The sequence below is a fragment of the Arabidopsis lyrata genome (assembly GCF_000004255.2).
Source record: "Arabidopsis lyrata subsp. lyrata unplaced genomic scaffold ARALYscaffold_2, whole genome shotgun sequence".
Classification (NCBI taxonomy): Eukaryota; Viridiplantae; Streptophyta; class Magnoliopsida; order Brassicales; family Brassicaceae; genus Arabidopsis; species Arabidopsis lyrata.
The window spans coordinates 284,796-309,298 of record NW_003302554.1 but is presented as its reverse complement, the minus strand read 5'-3'; the positions used below and the strand labels follow the sequence as shown (position 1 = coordinate 309,298).

The following is a 24,503-nucleotide window of genomic DNA, read 5'->3' as shown; positions in this document are numbered from 1 at the left end:
ATTTACTATTAGTTTTGTCTAGAAATAATCTATACTTAAGGAAAAAAAAAATCTGAAAATCAATCAAATTAATATTTAAAATTTTTTGTTATGGTCCACAAAGATTAACAAAAGCAAAAAAAAATTGTGGGTTTTTTTTTATAAATAATTATAATATTAGATCATTAGTTGAACTTTATTTTAAATAAGTCAAGAATTTTTAATTTTATTACATTAGAATTTGGTTTAAAATTCTAATGAACCAAACTTATTTGGCTCTTTTGTTGTTTTAATGACAATTTTTATTCCATGTAGTTAAATTAGTTTGATATGGGGTCAAAAACTATAATGCATTGGGGTCATTATAATTACTCTTAATAAAATGTATTAGAATTTTCAAAATTCATAGGGGTCAACTGACCCCCATAATAATACACCGCCTCCGCCCATGTCAATACCCCCCCCCTTCAAGTTGGAGCATGGAGATTTTGAATGCCCAACTTAAGGAGAAATGCATCAAATTCTTTTCGTCCTACGGCTTTAGTGAGAATATCCACCAGTTGGTCTTCCGTAGGAACATGATAAGGATTGACAACACCCTTGACGATCTCATCACGAACAAAGTGGCAATCTTGTTCAATGTGTTTGGTGCGTTCGTGAAAAACTGGATTGGAACTAATGTGAATAGCTGGCTTACTATCACATCGAATAATCATTGGTTCTTTATGATCAAAACCAAGATCTTGAAGTAGTTCTTTGAGCCATTTCAACTCTCTTGTAACCGCATTCATGGCTCGATATTCAGCCTCAGCTGATGACTGAGAAACGACGTCTTGCTTCTTTGTTTTCCATGAGATAGGAGATGAGCCAAGCTGAACAAACCATCCCGTAAGCGAGCGTCGGGTCAATTTGCAACCTGAGAAGTCGGAATCACACCAGCCTGTTAATAAGAAAGGAGAATCAGCTTGAAGAAGGACACCTTGGCCGAGTGTTCCTTTGAGATAACGGACCACTTTCAAAGCAGCAAGCCAATGTTCTTCTCTTGGATTTCGCATAAACTGAGATAAAACATGGACAGCATAAGTAAGGTCTGGTAGGGTAGCAACTAGGTAGATTAAACGACCAACGAGACGGCGATACGTTTGAGGGTCAGCAAGCTCCAGACCCGCAATAATATCAAGCCGATGATTCTGGTCAATGGGAGAGCCCGCAGGTCGACATCCGAGAAGGCCGGCTTCAGTCACAATTTCCGTAGCATATTTCCGCAGGAGCTCGAGCTACTTCTAATCCCAAAAAATATTTTAGAAACCCCAAGTCTTTCATATGGAATCAAAGAGATAAGTAGTCCTTGAAAGACTTGATTGCCGCAGGAGAATTACCCGAAATGATCAAATCATCAACATAGACTAAGATCCGGAGAGAAATGCCCTTCTTGGAATAAACGAACAATGAATAGTCGGATTTAGCCTGTGTAAAACCATACTTAAGAAGAGTATCAACAAGCTTCGCAAACCAGCAACGAGGAGCTTGTTTCAAACCATACAATGACTTACGGAGACGACACACGCGGGTTTCACCAGCAGAAGAGAATCCCTGTGGTATTTTCATGTAGACCTCCTCATGGAGATCACCATGAAGAAAGGCGTTATGAACATCCATTTGGTGAACTTCATGATTCTTTTTCGCTGCAAAGTCAAGAAACATACGAACCGTAGTCATCTTTGCAACGGGAGAAAATGTTTCCGTATAGTCAATACCTTCTTGTTGATGGTTACCAAGAACAACAAGACGAGCTTTATATCGTTCTATCGTACCATCCGAACGAAGCTTAATTGTAAACACCCACTTACTCCCAAGCGCCTTTTTATTTGGCGGAAGCTCTACAAGATCCCATGTATGATTTCGTTGTAAATCATCCATCTCAGAGCCCATCGCATTTTTCCATACTTCAAATTGCATAGCTTCTTGAAATGATTTCGGCTCAACATTAGTGGTTAGAGCCACCAAATAGCTGCGATGATTGGCAGAAAACTTGTCACAAGAAATATAGTCAGATAGAGGGAAATGCGAACCTAAAGATGACTGAGAAGAGGGTGACGTAGTAGAGAGAGAGGGAGGTGTAGCGGTAACTGTACCAACCACATAGTCATGTAGACGGACATTTGGTATTTTTGCTCATTTTCCTTGAACAAGAGCTGGTGACTCGGCGGTAGTCGTAGAATCTGACACAACTGGTTTGTCAGGAACCACAACAGTGTCTGGCACGGGTGTTTTCGTAGTTTCCTCCGGTGTAGGTGAAGGAACCGATGATGAAACTGGAGAAGGAACAGAACCGATGACATGGGCAACATTCTCAAGTAGCGGAAGAATGTCACCAGTATCATCATGTAAAATGGTGCCCAATGTCGGAGGAGTAACCACGATCTCAGCCGCCGGAGGAGAAGGATCATTCAATGGGAATACGGTTTCGTGGAAGGTGACATCACGAGACACAAAAAATACTTCACGATCTAGATCAAAAAGCTTCCAACCCTTTTTACCATAGGGATACCCGAGAAAGATACACCGCCGACTGCGTGAATTAAACTTATCACCTTTGTGATCAATATTGTGAGCATAAGCTTGACATCCAAATACTCTGAGATGTGTGTATGATGGAGGGTGGCCATATAATTTTTCAAACGGAGTAACGCCCTGAAGCAAAGATGATGGTGTCTGATTAATGAGATATCCCGCCGTAAGTATGCATTCGCCCCAATATTCAATCGGAAGGCGGGCATGAAACCGCAAAGCTCGAGCAACATTCAATATGTGACGGTGTTTTCGCTCAACTCGACCATTCTGCTGCGGAGTATGGACACATGAAGTCTCATGAACAATACCTTGTTCGTGGAAGAATTTGGTAAGGCACATAAACTCACTTCCATTGTCACTGAGAATAGATTTCACCTTCTTGGAGAATTGTCTCTCTATTAAAGCGAGAAAAGCACGAATATGGCTTGAGACCTGAGTCTTGTCGCGTAGGAGATAAAGCCAAACGGCTCGGGAATGGTCATCCACAATGGTCTAGAAGTAACGCGAACCACAAAACGCCGTATTGCGATAAGGACCCCATAAATCAATATGAATTAAATCAAAAGCTTCTTTCGCATTATTAGAACTATCAGGAAAGGAATGTCGAGTTTGTTTGGACCGTAAACAAACGTCACAACTTTTAAATAAAACATCAGTATTAGTATTAGAGACACCACAGAAAATAGGAAGCATTCCAGTAACACGAGAAGACGGATGACCCATACGGTGATGCCACAGAACCAAATCATCTTGAACTCGTGTTTGCAAAGCTGTCACCGTTCCAAGTTGACGAAAGCGGTACAGCCCCTCTCCCTCTCGTTCACCCAACCCAATCAGCATCCTCGAAGTGCGGTCCTGTAGAAGTAGAATTTTATCAGTGACTTGTCCCACAAGAAAATTTTCTGTGACAAGCTGGCCAAAAGATATCAAATTAATGTGAAACCGGGGAACCAAGTAAACATTATGGAGTGATAAATGGGAAGTTAATTTAACGGTCCCCTGTTTGGTAGCAACAGATTCGCCGGCTGCTAGCGAGACCGTCACCGAAGCAATGTCACGAACATCCGTCAAGAGATCAAACGGCATGTCATATGATGAGTTGCTCCGGTATCTAAGATCCAATCATCATCATTATTCTTACCATTCAATTGTGTTGTTGTCTTGCCCGCATTCATCACTTTTTCAACCAGCTTCCATTGATCATCCGAGAGTCCCAGCAAGCCTTGTCGATCACTTTCAGTGATCTCCGAAGATCCAAGTGCAGACGTCTTAGCATTCACGATCTGCGTAATATTAGCTCGGGGAGAAGCACCACGACCTCCACGACCATTAGAGACACCTTGTGAGCTCCGAGACGAGATCATGGGACGTGGTCTATCACCCCACCAATCCAAATAGCCCACAACTTTAAAGCATGAGGAAGCCTCATGTCCCGTTCTTCCACACGCGGAACATTGTCGTGATGGGTCTTTGTTACCTGGTCCAAGCCGAGAGAAGCCGTTGAAGTTAGAGTTGCGTTTAGTCACATCTCGGGTAAACACCGGGGTTGATTTGGAGGAGGAACTTAGACCAGAAACTTGAGAGGCAAATCCCATCACCGAGACTTCAGTTGTGGCAGCAGATCGAATAGTTTCATTCTGTGAGATTGTTTGATACACCGTATCGAGATCAGGTAGAGGAGAGATTGCACAAATCTGAGACCGAATCACTCCGTGAGTTGACTCATCGAGACCAGAGAGAAAATCATGAATGCGAAGTGTCTCTAGCTCTTTGTCACGAGCCGTATTAAGGTCACATTCGCACTTGCCGCAGCTGCATCTCTTGGAATTCATACAATCCGATATACAGTCCCAAAGTTTAGTAAGACGACCAAAATAATCATCCACTGTTGAACCATTTTGTTTGCAGTTTGCCAAAGAGTTTTGAAGTTGCTGCAAACGAGCCCCGCTCTTGATAGAGAACCGCTTCTTTATGATGTCCCATAAATCCTTTGCTACTTCACGGGTAGAGATGGTCGACCGGATCTTGGGCTCAATTGTTTGTTTGATCCACCCAACCAACAAGTGATTGTTTGCAGTCCAATCTTCAAGTTCAGGGGCATTAGCTGCGGGTTTAGATATGCTTCCATCAAGGAAACCAAACTTTTTCCAAGAAGAAAGCGTCATCCGCAAGTTGAGAGACCACTCATCGTAGTTTAAGCCATTGAGAAGAGGTTGAGAGATTATTGCACCAGGGTTGTCGCTTGAAGTAAGATCATAAGGATATATGGTCTTATGAGTGGGATTAGTAATCGCCAAAGCCATCACGAGACTTTTGTGTTAAGAAAAAAAATAGAGTAATCGATACTCGATAGTGAAATTTTGATAGTTTTTCCATTCATTTCAAACTAAATTTCATTCTAAAATCAGCAATATACTTTCTTTAAAGAGAAATTCTCCAAAATAGCACTAAAACAAGTTTTATGGACAATTATAGCACACACTCCATAAACTTTCAAAAATAGCATTAGTTGATTAACTATTAAGTTTTTGTTCTAAAATTATTATCATTAGTTTATTCTTTCCAATAATATAACAAATTTTATATAAAAAATATTCAACCAAAATAAATTAGAAATAAATTTAAAATATTATATTTGGGTTCTTTATTTCCAATTTAGGGTATATATTTCCACCATTTAAAAGAGAGATATTGATTCATTTTAATATTGAATTTGTGTTATTATGCTTGGGTTCATTAATTCCAATTTAGGGTATATATTTCCACCATTTAAAAAGAGATTTTGATTCATTTTAACATTGGTTTGTGGGATTATATTTGGGTTCCCTCATTCTAATTTAGGGTATATATTTCCACCATTTAAAAGAAATTTTGATTTAGTTTAATATTAGGTTAGTGTTTGCTCTTATTTTCTATTCTAAATAAAGTTTAGGGTGCTATTTGTAGAATTTTAGAAATCTTGTGCTAATTTTGGAAAAAAAAAACTTTTTTGGGACTATTTTTGTCAATCGCCCTTTTTAGTTTTAGAATAAAAATTGACCCCTGCCAAGACATTGGCTGCCTCCGCCACTGGGTATAAATATACATTTAATAAAATTATACTGTATAAAATTTATAGTATTTAGAATATACTCCCTCCGTTTCATAAAGAGTGTCGTTTTTAGGTTTTATTTTTGTTTCACAAAGAGTGTCGTTTTAGGTTTTCAATGCAAAATTTAATGATTTTTTATGTTTTATGACTATTAGTATTCTGCAGATTGTTTTACTATTGGGCAGATTATGTTTAGGTATATAGTTAATGATGTTTTTGTTTAGAAAAAACAAAAAATTTAATGTTTTCTTAATTTGTGTGCAAAACTCTAAAATGACACTCTTTGTGAAACAGAGAGAGTATTATTAGTACATATAGTTGCATTGTCTCCGGTCTCCAAATTGTCCACGTTAAATGGCCACGAAGCTCGCATCAGTGTCACGTACGTAGAAATAGTTAGGTGTTTAAAATCTTCCAGTTCGGATTTCGGAATATAGTGTTATCAATACATTACGCAAAAACCAAAAATAGAAACAATGATTAGAAAATTGTCATAAAATTGTCGTTGGTTTTGGACATAGCCATTAAAGAAATTTAGATCTAGTTTCTTTTTTTTTTTTTTTCTATAGGCTGTGTATATATATTAATTGCAACATCTTATTATATAAAGTATGGTTTTCAAAGTTAATAACTCATATGATCGTGACACGTGGCAAATCTATCGATCTTAGATTTTGACACGTGTATAACAAAAATTTCCTTCTTAAAATAAAAAAAAAAAAGATAATTGAAAGTAATTATAAATTTAAGTAATTTTAAAAATGTAAAAGATAATTATAAGAATAATAATAATTGTAAATAATTCATATTTCTATAAAAAATTTTAAAAAACTGTCAAAAGATAATAATAAGGAAATTATACGTTTTTTATATTTCAATTAAACAAGAAAAAAATCAGGCAAATTTATTAAAAAGGAAACATATGTTATTATATATTAATTTAAAATTTGATATTATTTATCTCAATTTCTTTTCCAATTAGAAATATGTGATGATTTAATTAAAATAATCCTCATATTATTTATTTGAGTTTATTTTTTCAAATAGAAATATGTGAGATCAATTTTTTTTTCCTTTTTGTAATATTTTTTTACTTAACTGTTTTTTTTTTGTTTGTCTTCAATTATGATTGTAGTATAGTTAGATTGTTTATTTCAATTTTTCTTTTCATATTTAAATTATCAAAGATTCATATATCATCGTGTTTATAATTTTTTTATTTTAGTTTAACTGTTGTATCTTTAAATTATTTATTTTGGTTTCTACGTTCAGTTTAAATTATATAAGATTTATAATATCTCATATTTCTAATGATTTTAGATAGCGACATGTGTCATGATTTAAATTACAAATTTACATTATTTATATCAATATTAATTTCTAATTAGAAATATGTGATGATTTTAAGTAAAGTATTATATTGTTTTATTTGAAATTCTTGAATATGTAAGAAACATATATGCTTCTTTTTTGTTTTTGATATTTTGAATTTAATTATACTATTTCAAAATAGTTTATTTCAATTTCTATGTACATATTTGAATTATAAAAGATTCATATATCATCGTGCTTATAACTTTTTGAATTTATTAATTTTTATTGATTGATCATAAAGTTATTGCAATCGAGTATATAGGAATCGAACCCGCAACGTTAGCTTCGAAGGCAAAAGAATTTAGTCGATTTATCATCTTTATATTTTTGACGTGTCTAATTAAACACCACTTTGGTTTTATTCACCAACTTTATGATGAATATTTTTAATTTTTGTTCTTCATATAAGTATATCATGAATTATTGTTATGTAATATATCTTTCATTCGAAATAATTTTGAATTAATAATTTTAGTGGTTAAAGAAACAAGGCAACAGTGAAAAAGTAAATATTGTTTTTACTTTTGAAAAAAAATTTCTACTTACAACGTTGTTAATTAATTTTTTTTTTAAATTTGATTTTACTTTTTAAACAAATAACCCGTCCGACAAATAACCCGTCCGACGGGTCCTTATCTAGTTTGATATATGAAGAGACCGTGAAATTCATTACGATGAAGTTTCACACATGAAAAAGGTATTGGCTACGCGTTTTATTCTTCACCGAACACTCCAATCTCTATATAACTTTCAGGTCCTTCACTAATCACTACCAAAGAAAAAAAGGTTCATATAGAAAGAAAGAAAAATAAAATGGAGGTCAAACAAAGAGCCTTGGAGTCACCGAAGATGGCAACAAAAGCGGATGGTGAGGAGAAGACAAATAAGGATGATATGATGATTAAAGGGCATATCAAAATCACTGAGGGTTTAAGAAAAGCTAAGACGACAAGAGATGATCAATCTTCTAAGAGCTTGACATCATCATCATATATTATGAAAATCAAGATTGGAAATTGTGAGTTATCAGGTTTTGATCATTGATATCCTTATAAGGTCATAACTAGTAGTTCCAAATTATTATGTTTGCTATATCATCATATTATTGGGTTTGTTATACTTTTATTTTCATTCATCCATCCATGAACTTTTTTTAAAATATGGAAAACGGAATTTTCTTTTTTTTTTTTTTTTTTTGTGCACCCACGGAATTTTCTATTTATATCTTTTTTTTTATGAACCGTCTTGATGAATTAATGCATCACTATTTATCTCATATTGAGTTTATATTTTTATTTCTACAGACAAAAACTCGATACAAAGATCAGAAAACACTAAAAAGATGGAAAATCACCCAAAGAACAAGATGGTGATCATGAATCCGAAACAAAACACAGAAGAGAGTACCAATCTTGATAAGATGAAGAAGAAGAAGGTGTGGGATTGCGAAAGTACACTCTATGACTCGTTCGAGCTCAACTCTTTCAATCGCCAACTCGACTCAGCCATCTCCTCCTCAGCTAGATCCATGTCCATGCCACACCTCTCTCCTACTCCTCCTCCACCGTCAGAAACAACGTCTTCTTTAACCAAGAAACAACAATCCCCTACCAAGAAGATCTCACGTTCTCTGGGGAAACTCATTAAGTCAATGTTGAGACAGAAACAATCAAATGCTTCGTTTAAGGCAGGTCACGACGAAGTAGACATGGACAAATACTACGTTGTTTTCGATAAGACGGGCTCGCTTACGACGATCCCCGAGTCAGGAGAGTCAACAGAGATGGTTGGCTCAGAGATCAACTCGCTTGTTAGAAAAACAACGTCCGAGCGAATCCCGCTGAGTCGGCTTGTTGGTATATCATGTTCTTAATTATTTTTATATGACTATAAATAATACTATACCGTAGTTAAGTCACCAAATATTAATATGAAGATATTAGTGTATAGATTAAAATAGCCTTTAAATAAATAACTATTATGGCGGGGATGTGCCTTTAGTCAAGTGGTTAAGTCCACTTGACTCCGCCTTCCCCACCGGAGGTCGACTCCACTAAGTCGCGTTACCCCGAGTAGTATGGATTGGCTATGGATCGGGCCTTGTCGATCCAAAGATGTCAAAAAATAAAAAAAAATAAAAAAAAATAAAAAATAACTATTATGGCTTCCAAAAATATTGCTATTATGTGTTGTAGACCGCATGGTCGGATGGACTCCATAACCGTTGGGCCTAATCCATATTCTAGAAGGCCCATGTCCATATTCTAGATGATTCTCCTTATGACGGTCTATCTTATCTTAGTGGGCTTTTGGGCTTTAGGGTTTACTAGCCCAATGGGGATTTGTCTCCCCTCATCATGTATAAATATGTATCGAAACCCTATTCATTAATCAATAAGAACAACAAGTTCTATAACACGTTATCAGCACGAGTTGCTCTTAACAAAACCCTAAAAACCCTAAACCTAAATTCGCCGAGCTCGTCCACCGCTTGAAGCTACCAAACCGCCGACTACTCGCTTTGCTCCTTGATCGGCGATCTCCTCCTAGCACCCCACGTTCGTGATAAGCTTGATAACCGAGGTCTTTAGCTCCCGGTTCTAATCCATACAACCCCCAAAAGGTGAAAGGTAAAAACCAAAACCCTAAAAGCTAAAGAACCGATCTTGAATTTGAATCTAACAAACGGTGGAAACCTAAAACGAATCTGTATTGTATAAACGATTCCTTTTGCTTGTAAAGAACCGATCTTGAATTTGAACCTAACAAACGGTGGGAATCTAAAACGAATCTTGATTGCTTAAGTGATTGTTTTTTTATTGTGAAAACCGATCATGAACTTGAAATTAACAAACGGCTAAGACACTAAAACGAGTCTTGATTGTTCAAGTGATTGCTATTGAAAACTGATCATGAACTTGAATCTAACGAACGGTGGAAACCTAAAACGAACCTTGAATGTTTAAAGTAATCCTATTGCTTGTAAGATCCGTTTGTTTGAATCGTTTAGGTTGCTAGAGAAAGGTTGATTATTGCTTAAACTAAACTCGCCTAAGTTGCTAGAGAAGTTTTATTGTATAAACCTTAAATCGCAAAACGAAAATTCATAAGCTAATCCGAAACTTTAAAGATCTAAAAAAACCTAAAACTAAAACGAACCTAATCCGAAAATTCCATATGTTTAAACGGCTTGATTGAGATTGTTTAGGTTGTTAGATTGTTTGCTCCTTTGATTGATTACATGCTTATCACCCTAAAACTAAAATTGCATGAACCCTAGAAAACCTAGAAAAGATAATCCTAAAAGAAATCTTTAAAACCCTAAAATCTAGGAAACCCTTAAAACCCTAAATAGGAAACCCTAGATAATAGGAAATCTTTAAAATCCTAAATCTTAGGGATAATAGGAAATCTTTAAAACCCTAAATCCTAGGAATAATAAGAAATCCTAAAATCTTAAATAAAATAGGAAATCCTAAACCCTAAAAATATTAAATAAAAATAGGAAATCTTAAAACCCTAAAATCCTAATCAAATTAGGAAATATTTAGAAAAGGAAATTTAACCCTATGAGGAAAGTCAAATCCTTAAGTAAATCGATTCATGTTTGGTTTTTAATACCACATGACATTAACGATTACATGATTTTGACTCAATCTTCTTTTGCTTGTAGATGTCGAAAACAAAGAACCTCGAGTTTTCTGCACTCAACGTTTCCGGCGACAACTACTTACAATGGGCATTGGACATTAAGATAGCCCTTGAATCCAAAGATCTCGCCGAGTGCATTATGGAAAACAATGAGTGTGAGAAGAGGTCGAAGTTTAAGGCGATTGCGTTTATACGCCATCACCTAGCAGAGAGCCTTAAGAATCAGTACCTTACTATCGAGGATCCTCTCGATCTTTGGATCGAGTTGAAAAATCGATACGATCACCAAAAGACGGTACTCTTACCGAGAGCCCAATATGATTGGAAAAACCTCAGGATCCAGGATTTCAAATCCGTGGAGGAGTATAACTCCGAGCTTTTTAAGATTGTCTCAATCCTGAGGCTATGTGGTGAAACGGTGACTGATAATAACTTGCTTGAGAAAACATACTCAACATTCCACCCTAATAACGTGGTACTTCAGCAACAATACCGTGGAATGAAATTCAAAACATATGCAAGTTTGATCTCCTGCTTACTCCTTGCTGAAAAGAATAATGAGCTATTACTAATGAATAGCTCGATGAGACCTCCAGGATCCACACCGTTGCCGGAAGCCCATAAGGCCGAAATAGCCAAAGAACCTCGAGAGACCAAAGAAACCAACTACGTCCATAGAGGGTATCACGGTCGTGGCCGTGGTAGAGGACGTGGTGGTGGTCGCAGCAACCATAACTCCTACGGCCGAGGAAACCACCATGGTGGTAGAGGCCGTGGGAACAATGGTCGAGGTCGTGGCCGCGGAATTTTCAAACCGCAACACAAGGTCAAATCCGTTTGCCATAGATGCGGAATGGACAATCATTGGGCTAAGACGTGCAGGACATCTAAACATCTAATCGATGCTTATCAAGAAATGATAAAGAAGAATCCCGAAGCCAATTTGGCTCATCTCGATGGTGATGGAGATTTCGACCATGAGAACGATGACCAATTGGAGTATGAGACTTCGGATTGCTTAAGAGAGGAAAATTAAATTCGACATCTTGTGTTTTAATTTGCTTTGTTTTGCTTTATGTTTTCATGCTCTATGTCTTTGAATTCTATTCTATGTTTTGAATACTATTATGTCTTGGATTTAAATTTAAGTTTAATTTGCTTTTAATATAATCGTTTGCTTTATTATCTGAGACATATTTTCTTGTCAATATTAGAAATGGCCGATGACAAGAATATACTTGTGGTGGATAGTGGATCGAGCCACACAATTTTAAAAGACAAAAGATACTTTATAAATCTAACATTGAAAAATGCCAATATTAGCACCATAGCGGGTATAGCTAGTCTCATTGAGGGCCACGGTCAAGCCCATATCCTTTTATCAAAGGGCACGCATCTTGAAATAAGCGATGCCCTATATTCACCCAGCTCAAAGAGGAGCTTGTTAAGTTTCAAAGATATAAGATTAAATGGTTTCCATATTGAAACAAAGGGTGAAGGGAACAAAGAATTCCTAAATATAATTGAGATCACCCAAGGACATAAGAAAGTCCTAGAGACTATACCCGCATTATCCACTGGTCTCTACTATGCTAAAATCAATATGATCGAAGCTAATATGGCAATGAACAAAGAGTTCATCGAGAAATTCACTTTATGGCATGACCGGCTTGGCCATCCGGGTCATTGTATGATGCGTAAACTAATAACTAATTCAAAGGGGCACACCCTAAAAGAGAAACGAGTTATCCCTAAGAATCTCACGTGTGAAGCATGTTCACAAGGGAAACTCACTATAAGGCCATCACCGGCTAAGGTAAATAAAGAGACCTTAAATTTTCTGGAAAGGATACAAGGGGATATATGTGGACCAATACACCCACCATGTGGGACGTTTAGATATTTTATGGTCCTCATTGACGCATCGACAAGATGGTCGCATGTTTGTCTCCTATCTACTAGAAACCAAGCGTTTGCTAGGTTATTGGCCCAGATAATAAGACTGCGAGCCCACTTTCCAGATTTTCCGCTTAAGACTATACGTCTAGACAATGCCGGTGAATTCACGTCCCAAGCGTTTAATGACTACTGTATGTCCATGGGGGTAAGTGTGGAACATTCCGTAGCACATGTACATACACAGAATGGATTAGCGGAATCCTTCATTAAACGAATTCAATTGATAGCTCGACCATTACTCATGAGGTCGAAGCTTCCAGTAGCCGCTTGGGGACACGCTGTTTTACATGCATCAGAACTTATACGCATAAGGCCATCTAGTGAACATAGATATTCACCATCCCAATTACTCATGGGTCATGAGCCAGACATATCCCATCTAAAGACTTTCGGGTGTGCCGTATATGTACCGATTGCTCCACCACATAGAACAAAGATGGGACCTCAAAGGAGGATGGGAATATATGTTGGATTTGATTCTCCCACCATTATTAAGTATCTAGAGCCAACTACGGGTGACCTATTTAAGGCTAGATACGCGGATTATCAATTTAATGAATCCGAATTTCCTACTTTAGGTGGAGAGACGAACAAGCTGGTTAAAGAAATATCATGGAATCAAACATCCTTGAATTGGCAAGATCCTCGGACTCTGGCATGTGAATCAGAGGTCCAGAAAATAATATATTTGCAAAAGCTAGCTAATGAATTGCCAGATTCCTTTGTTGACCCAAAGAAAGTTACAAAATCGTACATACCAGCTTGTAATGCACCAGTACGTATTGATATCCAAAAGGGAATCAATGAAATTGCTACAGAGTCTAACGCACGTAAGAAACGTGGTAGACCAATAGGTTCCAAAGATAAAAATCCTCGAAAATCAAAGAAAGGTGCAGTAGGAAACGAGGTGAAGGAAACCATAGACATGGCCGCGGCAGACCCTAAGGAACCGAATAGAGAGATTTGGGACGCCAATCCTCATGGTCCTGAAGGGATAGATGATAATGAGAAATCAATAAATTATATCATGTCTGGAATAAAATGGAACCGCAAAGATGTCGACATCGATGAAATATTTGCATATAAGGTAGCAATTGAAATAAATGAGGATCATGAACCCACGTCTATATTAGAGTGCACTCAAAGATCAGATTGGCTAAAATGGAAAGAAGCCATAAACGTGGAATTAAGTTCATTAAAGAGAAGAGATGTGTTTGGTCCGATATTAAGGACACCATCTGAGATAAAACCAGTAGGACACAAATGGGTCTTTGTAAGGAAGAGAAATGATAATAATGAAATCGTGAGACATAAGGCACGGCTTGTAGCACAAGGATTCTCGCAAAGACCGGGGATAGATTATGAAGAAACATACTCCCCTGTGGTGGATGCAACGACCTTTAGATTCTTAATAAGTCTGGCAATAAAAGAAAATCTTGATTTGCGGTTAATGGATGTTGTGACCGCTTATCTATATGGTCCACTGGATAACGAAATATATATGAGATTACCAGAGGGCATTGAGCTCAAAGATAAAGATAAGAAAGGGTCTCGAGACCAATACTGCATAAGGCTGAACAAATCGCTTTATGGACTGAAACAAAGTGGGCGCATGTGGTACAATAGACTAAGCGATTACCTAGTCAGAGAAGGTTATAAAAATGATCCCATCAGTCCATGTATCTTCATAAAGAAATTCGCAAACAAAGGGTTTGTGATAATAGCAGTATATGTGGATGATTTAAACATCCTTGGAACCTCTGGGGAAATCGCCCAAACAGTCGAATATCTAAAGAAAGAATTTGAGATGAAAGACCTAGGCAAGACAAAATTCTGTTTGGGATTGCAACTTGAGTACGTGAATAATGGAATCCTTGTGCATCAAAAGGCATATACTGAAAAAGTACTCAAGAGATTCAATATGGACCAGGCCCACCCATTGAGCAGCCCAATGGTGGTGAGAAGCCTCGGATTGGATAGTGATCCATTCGGTCCAAAGAAGGATGAGGAAGAAGTTCTCGGTCCTGAAGTGCCATACCTCAGTGTCATAGGAGCGTTAATGTACTTGGCTAGCCACACTAGACCAGACATTTGTTTTGCCGTGAACCTCCTATCGAGATTTAGCTCATGTCCGACCCAAAGGCACTGGAACGGGATTAAGCATCTTTTACGTTATTTACAAGGAACTGTTGATTTGGGTCTATTTTATGCTAACCATAACAAAGAAGGTTTAGTTGGTTTTGCTGATGCAGGTTATCAATCAGATCCGCATAATGGTAAGTCACAAACAGGTTATGTATTCACACACGGAGGAACCGCGATTTCATGGCGTTCAATGAAGCAAACCATCTCAGCCACTTCATCCAATCACGCGGAGATCTTAGCGATACACGAGGCCAGCCGTGAGTGTGTGTGGTTGCGGTCGATGACTCAACACATACGATCCAGTTGTGGCATGGACGGAGAGAAGGAACCAACGATCATGTACGAGGACAATGCGGCCTGCATCGCTCAGCTCAAAGACGGCTACATCAAGGGAGATCGGACGAAGCACATTCTAACAAAGTTCTTCTTCACGCATGACTTGCAAAGGGATGGAGAAGTTCGAGTGGTACAAGTTCGATCCAGCGACAACTCAGCCGATCTCTTCACCAAGGCGCTACCAACATCGACATTAAGGAAGCTCACGCATCAAATTGGAATGCGGAGACTTAAGGACTTGCAGGGATGACCAAAACAGGGGGAGTAATACGTGCTGTACTCTTTTTCCTTAACCATGGTTTTATCCCAATGGGTTTTCCTGGTAAGGTTTTAATGAGGCAGCATCCCCGAGCGTATTACTGAGATCCTTTTGGCATCTACACGGTTATGTCATCCAAGGGGGAGTGTTGTAGACCGCATGGTCGGATGGACTCCATAACCGTTGGGCCTAATCCATATTCTAGAAGGCCCATGTCCATATTCTAGATGATTCTCCTTATGACGGTCTATCTTATCTTAGTGGGCTTTTGGGCTTTAGGGTTTACTAGCCCAATGGGGATTTGTCTCCCCTCATCATGTATAAATATGTATCGAAACCCTATTCATTAATCAATAAGAACAACAAGTTCTATAACATTATGGTTAATTTTCAGTCATATAAATCAGATTTGATTTACATCAAAAGATTATATTATATTATCTCTTAACTAGTCTCTACGGTACTAAGACTAGATACAAAAGTAGTCTACAGTGCTAAGAGTAGATACAAAATAAGAAGACTATGCTAAGAGCTCTTCTCCTAAATGCTAATGTCTAAGAGACCCAAATGATTGGTGATTGCTTCAACAGCAATAAGAAGGATTGCGCGGTTGCTCTGTGCTTCCTCTAGTTTCATGCAATTTCTCTTCCTCTTGTTGCTCCATTGAACATTGAAGATGAAACTACTACACAAGTTGCGACTAGAAGAGTTAGATGCATCAGAAACATCCCCTTCCTCCTCTGTCTCAGCTTCTTGTTCAGAAATGTCGATTTGGTCACAAACTTGTTCCTTTCCTTCTCTGCTCTTACCCAATGTCTTCTTCGGTTCCTTGGGTTTTCTTATCAGTAGACTGCGTTTTCTCTTGGGATATTCTCGTTCCCATGCTGAATAAAGACAAACAGACTGCTTTTCCCCGGAAACTGCAGCTGCGTTTCCTTCTGTCTCATCTCCGCTCTTCGTCTTGTTGTTAACTCCGCTGCAAGGACCTTGTTCAGATTTTGATTGAGTTTCACCATTGTTGTACAACAGCCCTTCTTCTCTCTCTGCTGCATCCACATTAGTTAAGAGGCTTGACGGTTTGAGTGCGCACAACTTCTTGACAAGATTACAAGTTCCAGCAACCGCTCCAACTGATGTCGATTCCAGCTGCTCCTTGTTCTTCACTCTTGTCCTCCGGACATACTTCTTCTTAAACAATTTGTCATCACGAAAACCATCAGAAGGATCGCTCTTTGGTTTAACTTCTTCAACAACCTTCACTGGTGCTGCTTCACCCTTTTGTAGCATCAACTCTCGGTTTTTCAGCAGCTCCTCAGATAACACAAAGCAACTTCCTCCACAGTCCATGTCGCCAGATTCTCTCTGCTTACCTGCAATTTCATCATCTCAAATGTCTTTACTTTAGACCAAAGTTTGACATACCAATCGCATATATCTATAATAAACCACAATGCAACAACAATCTGGCTCTCCTCTTACAGGTACCTTCCTCAACTCTCTCCGGGAAATACTCTTCTGCCGCTTCCACCACCACGTCCTTAGACACTTCTCGGGCACCATCAATCGATGCTGCATTCGCCAGAACCACTAAATCTCCAAAAGACAAATGTTGAAGAGTAGGAGACAAGTTGTTGTTCCTAAGAAACCTAGTGCAACCTCCAAGACCAGACTCGTTGACTCTTTTCTTCCTCTTATAAATTTGGTACAATTCAAGACCTTTGTTCAATTTAGCTTCTTTAAGAAATTTTGCTGCTGTTGTTGATTTAGCTTTTCGTTGCATCATAAGCTCTCGCTTTCCCTGAGTCCCAGCTTGTTCATCTGCAAAATTGAATCTCTATCAGATCATGGATCAAGCTTTAAAAATATATTGCAATTATGTAACTCTACATAGCCATTTCAATAACTAGGAACAAAGTTTTCTTCTGAGTCATAATAAAAAATGTTGCTTTCTTACTTTGTAACGACTCATCCTCCTCCGCCGCTTTATTGGCCAGAATCATCAAATCGGAGGGGAAAGACACTAACTTTGTGCTCCTGCATCCACTAATTAATTACTCAAAACTCACCTTTTGTGCGGAATTTCTCAAATTAAGGTAAAAATTACCTCTCCGGTTTGGTCGGATTGATTTGTTCTGCCGAATTCATCGTTGGTCGAGTGTTAAAGTACCAGAGAGAATTTGAGAGTGATCGGCGTTGTGGCGGTCGGAACTGAGCCTGATACACAGGTTTAAGGGCACCGTCCTCCGTCGTCTTTCCGTTGGAGACTATTATGTAAAAGTGAGAATTCACCAAAGATAAAAATGTAAAAATTAAAAAGTAATAAAAAAGTGGCTCGCAAATTGGCAATAGAAATGATGGGAAAAATGGGTAAAAAAACTATCACCTTTCTTAAAAACATAGAAAAAATTCTCAATTTTTTTTTGTGGGTTTTTAAACTCACACATTTTCATAAATGGTAAAATAAACCCTAGTATTAATAAACTTAATTTAAATTCAAAAAAATAGTTATACTAAAACATAAATAAATAGAAACAATTTGATTTAGGATATTTTTTCTAAAATTCTAGTTTACAATATTTTTCTAAATTGAAAATATGTAAGTCATGATGTAAAAAAGTTAACTAGTGAAGTTTTATTCGGTGTGTTACAAAAATTCATTAACGTGAAACCAAACTGATTTTATTACGAATTATATGTAAATTCTTATATCGAAACCGAATATGAGTTTTTATTAGTAAAGGTTTATTAGGTTTGATCACACAAATTTACTAACATAAAACCAAACCAAATTTTATAATACTACGAAAAGTACATGAATTTCCACATCAAAATATTTTCATTGGACAAACTAAATAAGATTTACTAACAATTAATATTTCTATATATATATATATATTACGATATATTAAAATTCATTATTTAACTATATTTTTATCCAAAACCTGAACACTCGAACAAAAAAAAAATCAAATGTGATATCCTATAAAATTTTGTAGTTTATATAACATAACTTCTAATTGTAACAAAAATAATTTGTCTAATCTCAACTAAATGGTGTATAAATGTTCATAGCGTAAAAACCCTAATTTTAGAAAAAAATCGTAAACTCAAATTTGAAATAAAAAATCATAAATTAAATTATTTTTGTTTCTTACTATTTTAATATAATGATTTTAAAAAAAATTAAATTAAGTTTATTAATATTAGGGTTTATTTAACCATTTCTAAAAAAGTGAGGGTTTAAAAACCCACAAAAAAAATTGAGGGTTTTTTCTATGTTTTTAAGAAATGTGAGGATTTTTTTACCCATTTTTCCGAAATGATGACGCGATTACTACGTTTTTTAACGTGGCTGGCAAACGCCTTTCAATTTTTTTTTGGACAGCCTTTTTTCTAGTTATTTATTTCTGCTTTGTTTGAATAATATTTATATTTAAAAAAAATTCTGAATAATATTTATAAATATTTTTAAAGGAAAAGCAATATTTTCAAAGAACTTTTTTTCTTAGCTATAGCTTTTAAAAAATATTGTAAAGCATAATTGTTTAGTTTTAAAGCTCTGAAATTAATAAATGGACAGATCCTACCAATCAAACCCCACATTCAAATTTTTCTTTTGATCAGCGTCATCGAAATAGTGTCATCAACTATGTTTCCGAGCCTCTTGACGAGTTTATTGGAGTTAGAGAAATAAATCGTCGATTAGCCTTGAAACAAATATAGACTTATATATTAGAAAGTGATAGAATATTGTATGGCTATTTAAGACTCTTCTTGTATATAATACATATTTTATATGTATCTACAACTTTTATATCACGAAAATCTATTTTAGATTAGTAGAAAACCTTAAGGCTTGGGAATGTTATACCACTCATTGAGTTTTTGTATCTCTTTGCGGTTATGCATTTTTTGATTAGGTATTAATGTATCTCTTACTTGTTATTTGGTTCTATGAATCCAAGAAGTAAAACATAATACTCGAATATACATTAAACCATAATAACTGAATGTTGTATCACTCTTTGTTAGAACTTAAATTTGCAATGATTTGGTGCTACTACTAAGACAATATTAGCAAAGAGAATGGTGCAAGATTTGTCCTGTTCCGTCTCTATGACATCAGGATCTAAGCGCCAATCATCTTTTCATATATTTGTACAAATGTTGAACTACACACATTTTGGATATACAAGTCCAAACATGTATTATTTTTTTCGTTTCCATGTAATCAAAACAAATATCCAAGAGTCTAAATAAGAAGACAATAAAAATCTCAATTTTATGTGTATCTTTTGTTAAAAATTGTCTATGATTTAATATTTTTATGCAATGGTCATATTACCAATTTAAACTCATCATGCAACAATTGGACTCATTCTCCATAAGTATCCATTGCAGTCTCTGAAACCTCTTTCCGCACTCTCATATTTGGCCAACTGTTGCATGATGGATTCAGAAACTGAAATTGATGCTTCGTCCATAGGTACTCCTCTGAAGTCCTCCTCACTTTCTTCACAACTTCTAGAGCCCTTTCCTTGTCAGATGCTTGCAACATCTCTCTCACAAAAGCTTTCACATTCGCTTTCACAACCTCAAAGTGAGATTTCAGTATTTCCTTTTCGTCATTTGACTCATTCTCCATGATTATCCATTGCAGTCTTTGAACTTCTCTTTCCGCACTCTCATATTTGGCCAACTCTTGCATGATAAAATTGAAATTGATGCTTCGTCCATAGCTACTTCATCAACAGCTGCTTCAACCCGTAAACATATGAATGACACGATTAACCTTAAGCACTTTTACCATATATATTCCTCTTAGGTTCTATGAATCCAAGAAGTAAAACATAATACTCAAATATACATTAAATCCTAATAACCGAATGTTGTATCACTCTTTGTTAGAACTTAAATTTGCAATGATTTGGTGATACTTCTATGACAATATTAGCAAAGAGAATGGTGCAAGATTTTTGCTGCTCCGTCTCTATGACATCGGGATCTAAGTGACAACTCCTCTTTTTCATATATTTGTACAAATGTTGAATTACACACATTTTGGATATACAAATCCAAATATGTATTATTTTCTCGTTTGCATGTAATCAAAACAAATATTCAAGGATCTAACTAATAAGACAATATAAAAATCTCAATTTATGAGTATCTTTTGTAAAAAATGTCTCCTATTTAATATTTTTATGCAATGATCATATTACCAATTTAAACTTTATAGTATCTTTTCAAATATTATAAATTTTATAGAAGGTCAAAAATATCTATAATCTTAAGCTTTATCAAAATTTTCTTTATTAATATTTAAGATTTAAAAAAGCTTTTTTAAAAAATTAAAAAATTACGTTTTGTATCGGCTAACAACAAATGTGATAACAGTTTTAGTAACCGTAACAACAACGGAATAAACAATTTCAACATATGCGATTTGTCGATTGCATAAATGGGCCAATTAAATGCGTAATAGGCCCAATTTCGAATTTTGCACCCAAAAAAAAGGCCCAATCTCGAATTAGAAATCGAATCGAAAAAATCGCCTAACCACCGAAGATTCTCAGTGTGCACGAGAAAATGGCGAAATCAATGGCGACGCTAGATTCTGGCACCACATGTTCCTCCTGGAATCACTCCGGCCGCCGATTAGCCACCGGATCCCTCGACGGAAGCTTTTCCGTATACGACTCCTCTACTTCGTCTTCTTCGACTTTCACTTGCACTTCCAAAGTTAGGGTTAGTGAATCGAGTATCGTAAAGATCGTTTGGTTGCCTTCAGAGTACGGCGATGCAGTAGCCTGCATTTGCGAAGATGGGAGCTTATCAACTTGGGAGGAGCTCTCTGAAGGTAAACTCACTGTGAAAAAATCTCCATGGATTCGTTGCTAAGTCCATTGTTTGAAAACTGTTTATCTTATAGAGTTGTTTTGTTTTTGGTAGACTCACATGCTCTTGAGTGGAAATTGTGTAAGAGTATAAAGAACAAGTCTAGCCAAGTGCTCGATGTTCAATTTGGAGTTTCCAGAAAGAGTCTAAAGATGGTGAGAGAGTCTGTTTTTTGTTTTGATTGGTTTGGTTTTTGAATGATTCATTGATTATTTTTGTAGGTTGCAGCATATTCTGATGGTTACCTTAGGGTTTTTGAGCTGTTGAATCCTTTGGAACTAAAGAATTGGCAACTTCAGGTGGCTTGTTGTTTCTATCGATTTCTTGAACATCTCTACTCTTGTCTTATTTCTCACCATTCTGTGTAGGCCGAGTTTCAGAATGTGATCGATTCTCTATCGATGCTCGGTAAACCTTCAAGCTTATCTGCATCTGTTTCTTGGAATCCGATGAAAGGCGAAGAGCAAGAACCAAGCTTTGTTTTAGCCTTCAACTCTGACTCTCCACATCTTAACTCTTCCAAGGTATATTTTGAACTGAGACTTTTATTTCACTTTCTTTGAACTGGGAATCGAATAGAAGGAATCACCATTTATTTTGTTGTTTTAGATATGGGAGTTTGATGAAGCTCATAACAGATGGTTGGCAGTAGCAGAATTAGCCTTACCAGAAGACAAAGGTGATCCAGTTTATGCTTTGTCATGGGCTCCAAATATTGGCCGGTAATTCAAACAATCTTGGTTGAGTACAGGCCATACGAGGTTGTTGCTGTCTTGAGACACTCAAACTAATCCTCTTTTTGTATATCTTTCACTACAGACCATACGAGGTTGTTGCTGTTGCAACTCATAAAGGCATAGGAATATGGCATGTTGGTCTAGCTCCTGATCTTGAAGGAAGGCTTCCAGTAAAGAAGGTCTCCTCGCTTTCTGGCCATCAAGGCGAGGTATCAAATTCCACTGCTCTTTACCTTTCATATCTCTTCTGATTCTTCGGTGTTTGTTGGAGTTGCTGAGAACTTAACTATAGGGTTTGATTGGCAATTTGGCATAAAACATAACTAAGTTACACTAGTTTGGTGTTTCCTGGTCAGGTTTGGCAGATGGAATGGGACATGAGTGGCATGACTTTAGCTAGCACTGGAAGTGATGGAATGGTCAAATTGTGGCAGTCAAAGTTAAATGGAGAATGGCACGAGCAGGCCACGCTTGAACCAGTTCCCTCCTAGGTCCCCATCACCCCTATGTCCGAAAACATTTTCGTTTCATTTCCCGGACATTATTTGATAGTGTTGCTCAGTTTTGTTTCTGACTTTAAAGACTAGTCTATAAGTTTTATGTAATTTTGGTCTTCCTTTCTTTTCTCATCTAGTCAGTCATTTTCTCTCGTCCCACTGACAAAAACTCTATGACCGGTGATTAAATGGCGCCAGAGATTCTCAAGGGGCCGAAACATGTTCAGACCTATTATTCTAATACATAGATTTAGGTGGCAAGTCATACAATCATGTTTTAAATGACTTTTGACTTTTGAGAGACTCTCTATCTAAAGCTTAAGTTTGGTTCAACCCGGTTTAGTCTGACATTGGCTTTTTTCCTAAAAATACGACACATATGTAGTTTACGCAGATCTAAACGGCACGAAGTTTTTTCCTCTATCTTCTTTTTCTTTCTCTCCTCTTATCCACCAACGTTTTCCTTCTCTCTCACCGTGAGAGTAACAGAGAGACATGATTCTGATAAATTCTAACTCCCCGACGCTAATCTCAGCCGTTAGATTTGTGGGCTCATCTCCGTTCACCACTCGGGGGCTTTCTCAGTCTACTGTCTCAATCTCTAGAAACAAAAGCTTCTTCTTGCACTTCACCGATACGAAAGAGAAGAAAGCAAGAAGAGATGATTTGAGAGTATCAATCGTGTGTAACGCAGGAGGGATGTTTCCGGTGGATCCATGGGCTCCAACCATTGATTCACAGAGCATAGCATCACAACTCTTCGCTGTGTCTCTGTTTCCTTACATTGGCTTTCTCTATTTCCTCACTAAATCCAAATCAGCTCCAAAACTCACACTTTTTGGTTTCTACTTCTTGCTTGCCTTCGTTGGAGCTACAAGTAAGTACTCTGTTTTCAGCGTTTGCGGCCAAATCGTAAACGCATGCTCTGTTTTTTTATTAGCGATCTTAATCCTTCCTCTGTTTTTTTTTTCCTGGCTTTGGTGATTTGATGGAATGCAGTTCCTGCTGGGATTTATGGTACTTTTCTTGATTTTAAAACATTAATCTTCTCCTTGATTTAAGGAGGGGTTATTGGTTCATTGATTTATAAGGAATTAGAAATCCAAACAAAAATCATTTGTTATTCAATCATTGATTTTAAAATCCTAATTAAAATCATGTGTTATTAGTTCCATGATTTATAAATACTAGTTAAAATCCTATGTTATTCGTTTTGTCATTTGTTTTTGGATTTGAGAATCCAAATTATGTTTTAAATGGATTTGTATGGAATTGAAAGAGAAAAATAGAAGGATTCAAATCCATGGGTAAACACATGTTATTTCAAAATCTATATATCTTGATTTCATAATTAATAGAAATTTCCAAATCCTATATGGATTTACAAATTAATAAACCAATAACACCCCCTTAAATTTTTTAATGGTTCTTGAAAATTGATTATATGGGTTTTGATAAATGATAATGAATGAATTTCAGCTAAGGTGCATTATGGAACATCGTTGTCGAATGTTGATTGGTTACATGGAGGAGCTGAATCACTTCTTGCTCTTACCAATTTGTTTATCGTGTTGGGTCTTAGACAAGCTCTGAGGAAGTCTGAAGATGATGATGATAAACTTGGTAATGATGAAGAAGCTTCAACAACTCAAGAACAAGAGAAATCTTCAGTCTAGTAAAGCAAATGTAAATATGTAGTTTTCGAAGTCACTTCCTCTTTAATCAGCTTGTATATTATACAACTCAATGGGCATATAATTCTGATTTTGAACGCGTGAGTTCAACGCTAGTTTAGATGCGTTTGGTTCTTATTTGGTTTTTTGTCTTAATATGCTAAAGTAACATTTTGTGGAGGTATAAATCCGATTGAGAATGGCATTGAGTAGTTACTATTGGAATCTTGTTCAAAGCTTGATGGAAGAAAAAGCTTGAGGTTCTTTTGCAATAACTAGCATTTAACGCATAGTAAGAAAACTTTTTTGTGCCATTATTATTGATAGAAG

At 36.5% G+C, this 24,503-nt stretch overlaps 4 protein-coding genes across 5 annotated transcripts; 3 read left to right on the top strand and 1 right to left on the bottom strand.

Annotated features, from left to right (window-relative positions):
• The first annotated feature begins 7,689 nt into the window (after window positions 1–7,689).
• LOC9322415 lies at window positions 7,690–9,023 on the top strand. The gene is made up of 2 exons (XM_021035871.1): window positions 7,690–8,036; window positions 8,323–9,023. The coding sequence occupies exons 1-2, from the start codon at window positions 7,832–7,834 to the stop codon at window positions 8,889–8,891; spliced, it is 774 nt and encodes a 257-aa protein (XP_020891530.1). The 5' UTR covers window positions 7,690–7,831; the 3' UTR covers window positions 8,892–9,023.
• A 6,753-nt stretch (window positions 9,024–15,776) lies between these two features.
• LOC9322414 (protein ROS1) lies at window positions 15,777–17,777 on the bottom strand. Its single transcript, XM_021033973.1, has 4 exons — window positions 17,473–17,777; window positions 17,323–17,402; window positions 16,854–17,186; window positions 15,777–16,738 (listed from the first exon to the last, which is right to left on the bottom strand). The coding sequence occupies exons 1-4, from the start codon at window positions 17,511–17,513 to the stop codon at window positions 15,909–15,911; spliced, it is 1,284 nt and encodes a 427-aa protein (XP_020889632.1). The 5' UTR covers window positions 17,514–17,777; the 3' UTR covers window positions 15,777–15,908.
• Window positions 17,778–20,889: 3,112 nt separating this feature from the next.
• On the top strand, window positions 20,890–22,663 carry LOC9323958 (protein SEH1). The gene is made up of 7 exons (XM_002887849.2): window positions 20,890–21,228; window positions 21,321–21,421; window positions 21,488–21,565; window positions 21,635–21,790; window positions 21,876–21,988; window positions 22,086–22,212; window positions 22,360–22,663. Exons 1-7 carry the CDS (start codon window positions 20,958–20,960, stop codon window positions 22,492–22,494), a joined length of 981 nt encoding a protein of 326 aa, XP_002887895.1. The 5' UTR covers window positions 20,890–20,957; the 3' UTR covers window positions 22,495–22,663.
• A 231-nt stretch (window positions 22,664–22,894) lies between these two features.
• Window positions 22,895–24,373, top strand: LOC9323957. Of its 2 annotated transcripts, XM_021035716.1 has the most exons (3): window positions 22,895–23,377; window positions 23,500–23,517; window positions 23,980–24,373. In XM_021035716.1, exons 1-3 carry the CDS (start codon window positions 22,996–22,998, stop codon window positions 24,174–24,176), a joined length of 597 nt encoding a protein of 198 aa, XP_020891375.1. In that variant the 5' UTR covers window positions 22,895–22,995; the 3' UTR covers window positions 24,177–24,373. The 2 variants fall into 2 exon arrangements, with proteins under 2 accessions (XP_020891375.1, XP_020891376.1); XM_021035717.1 differs by lacking the exon at window positions 23,500–23,517.
• Window positions 24,374–24,503: the final 130 nt, after the last annotated feature.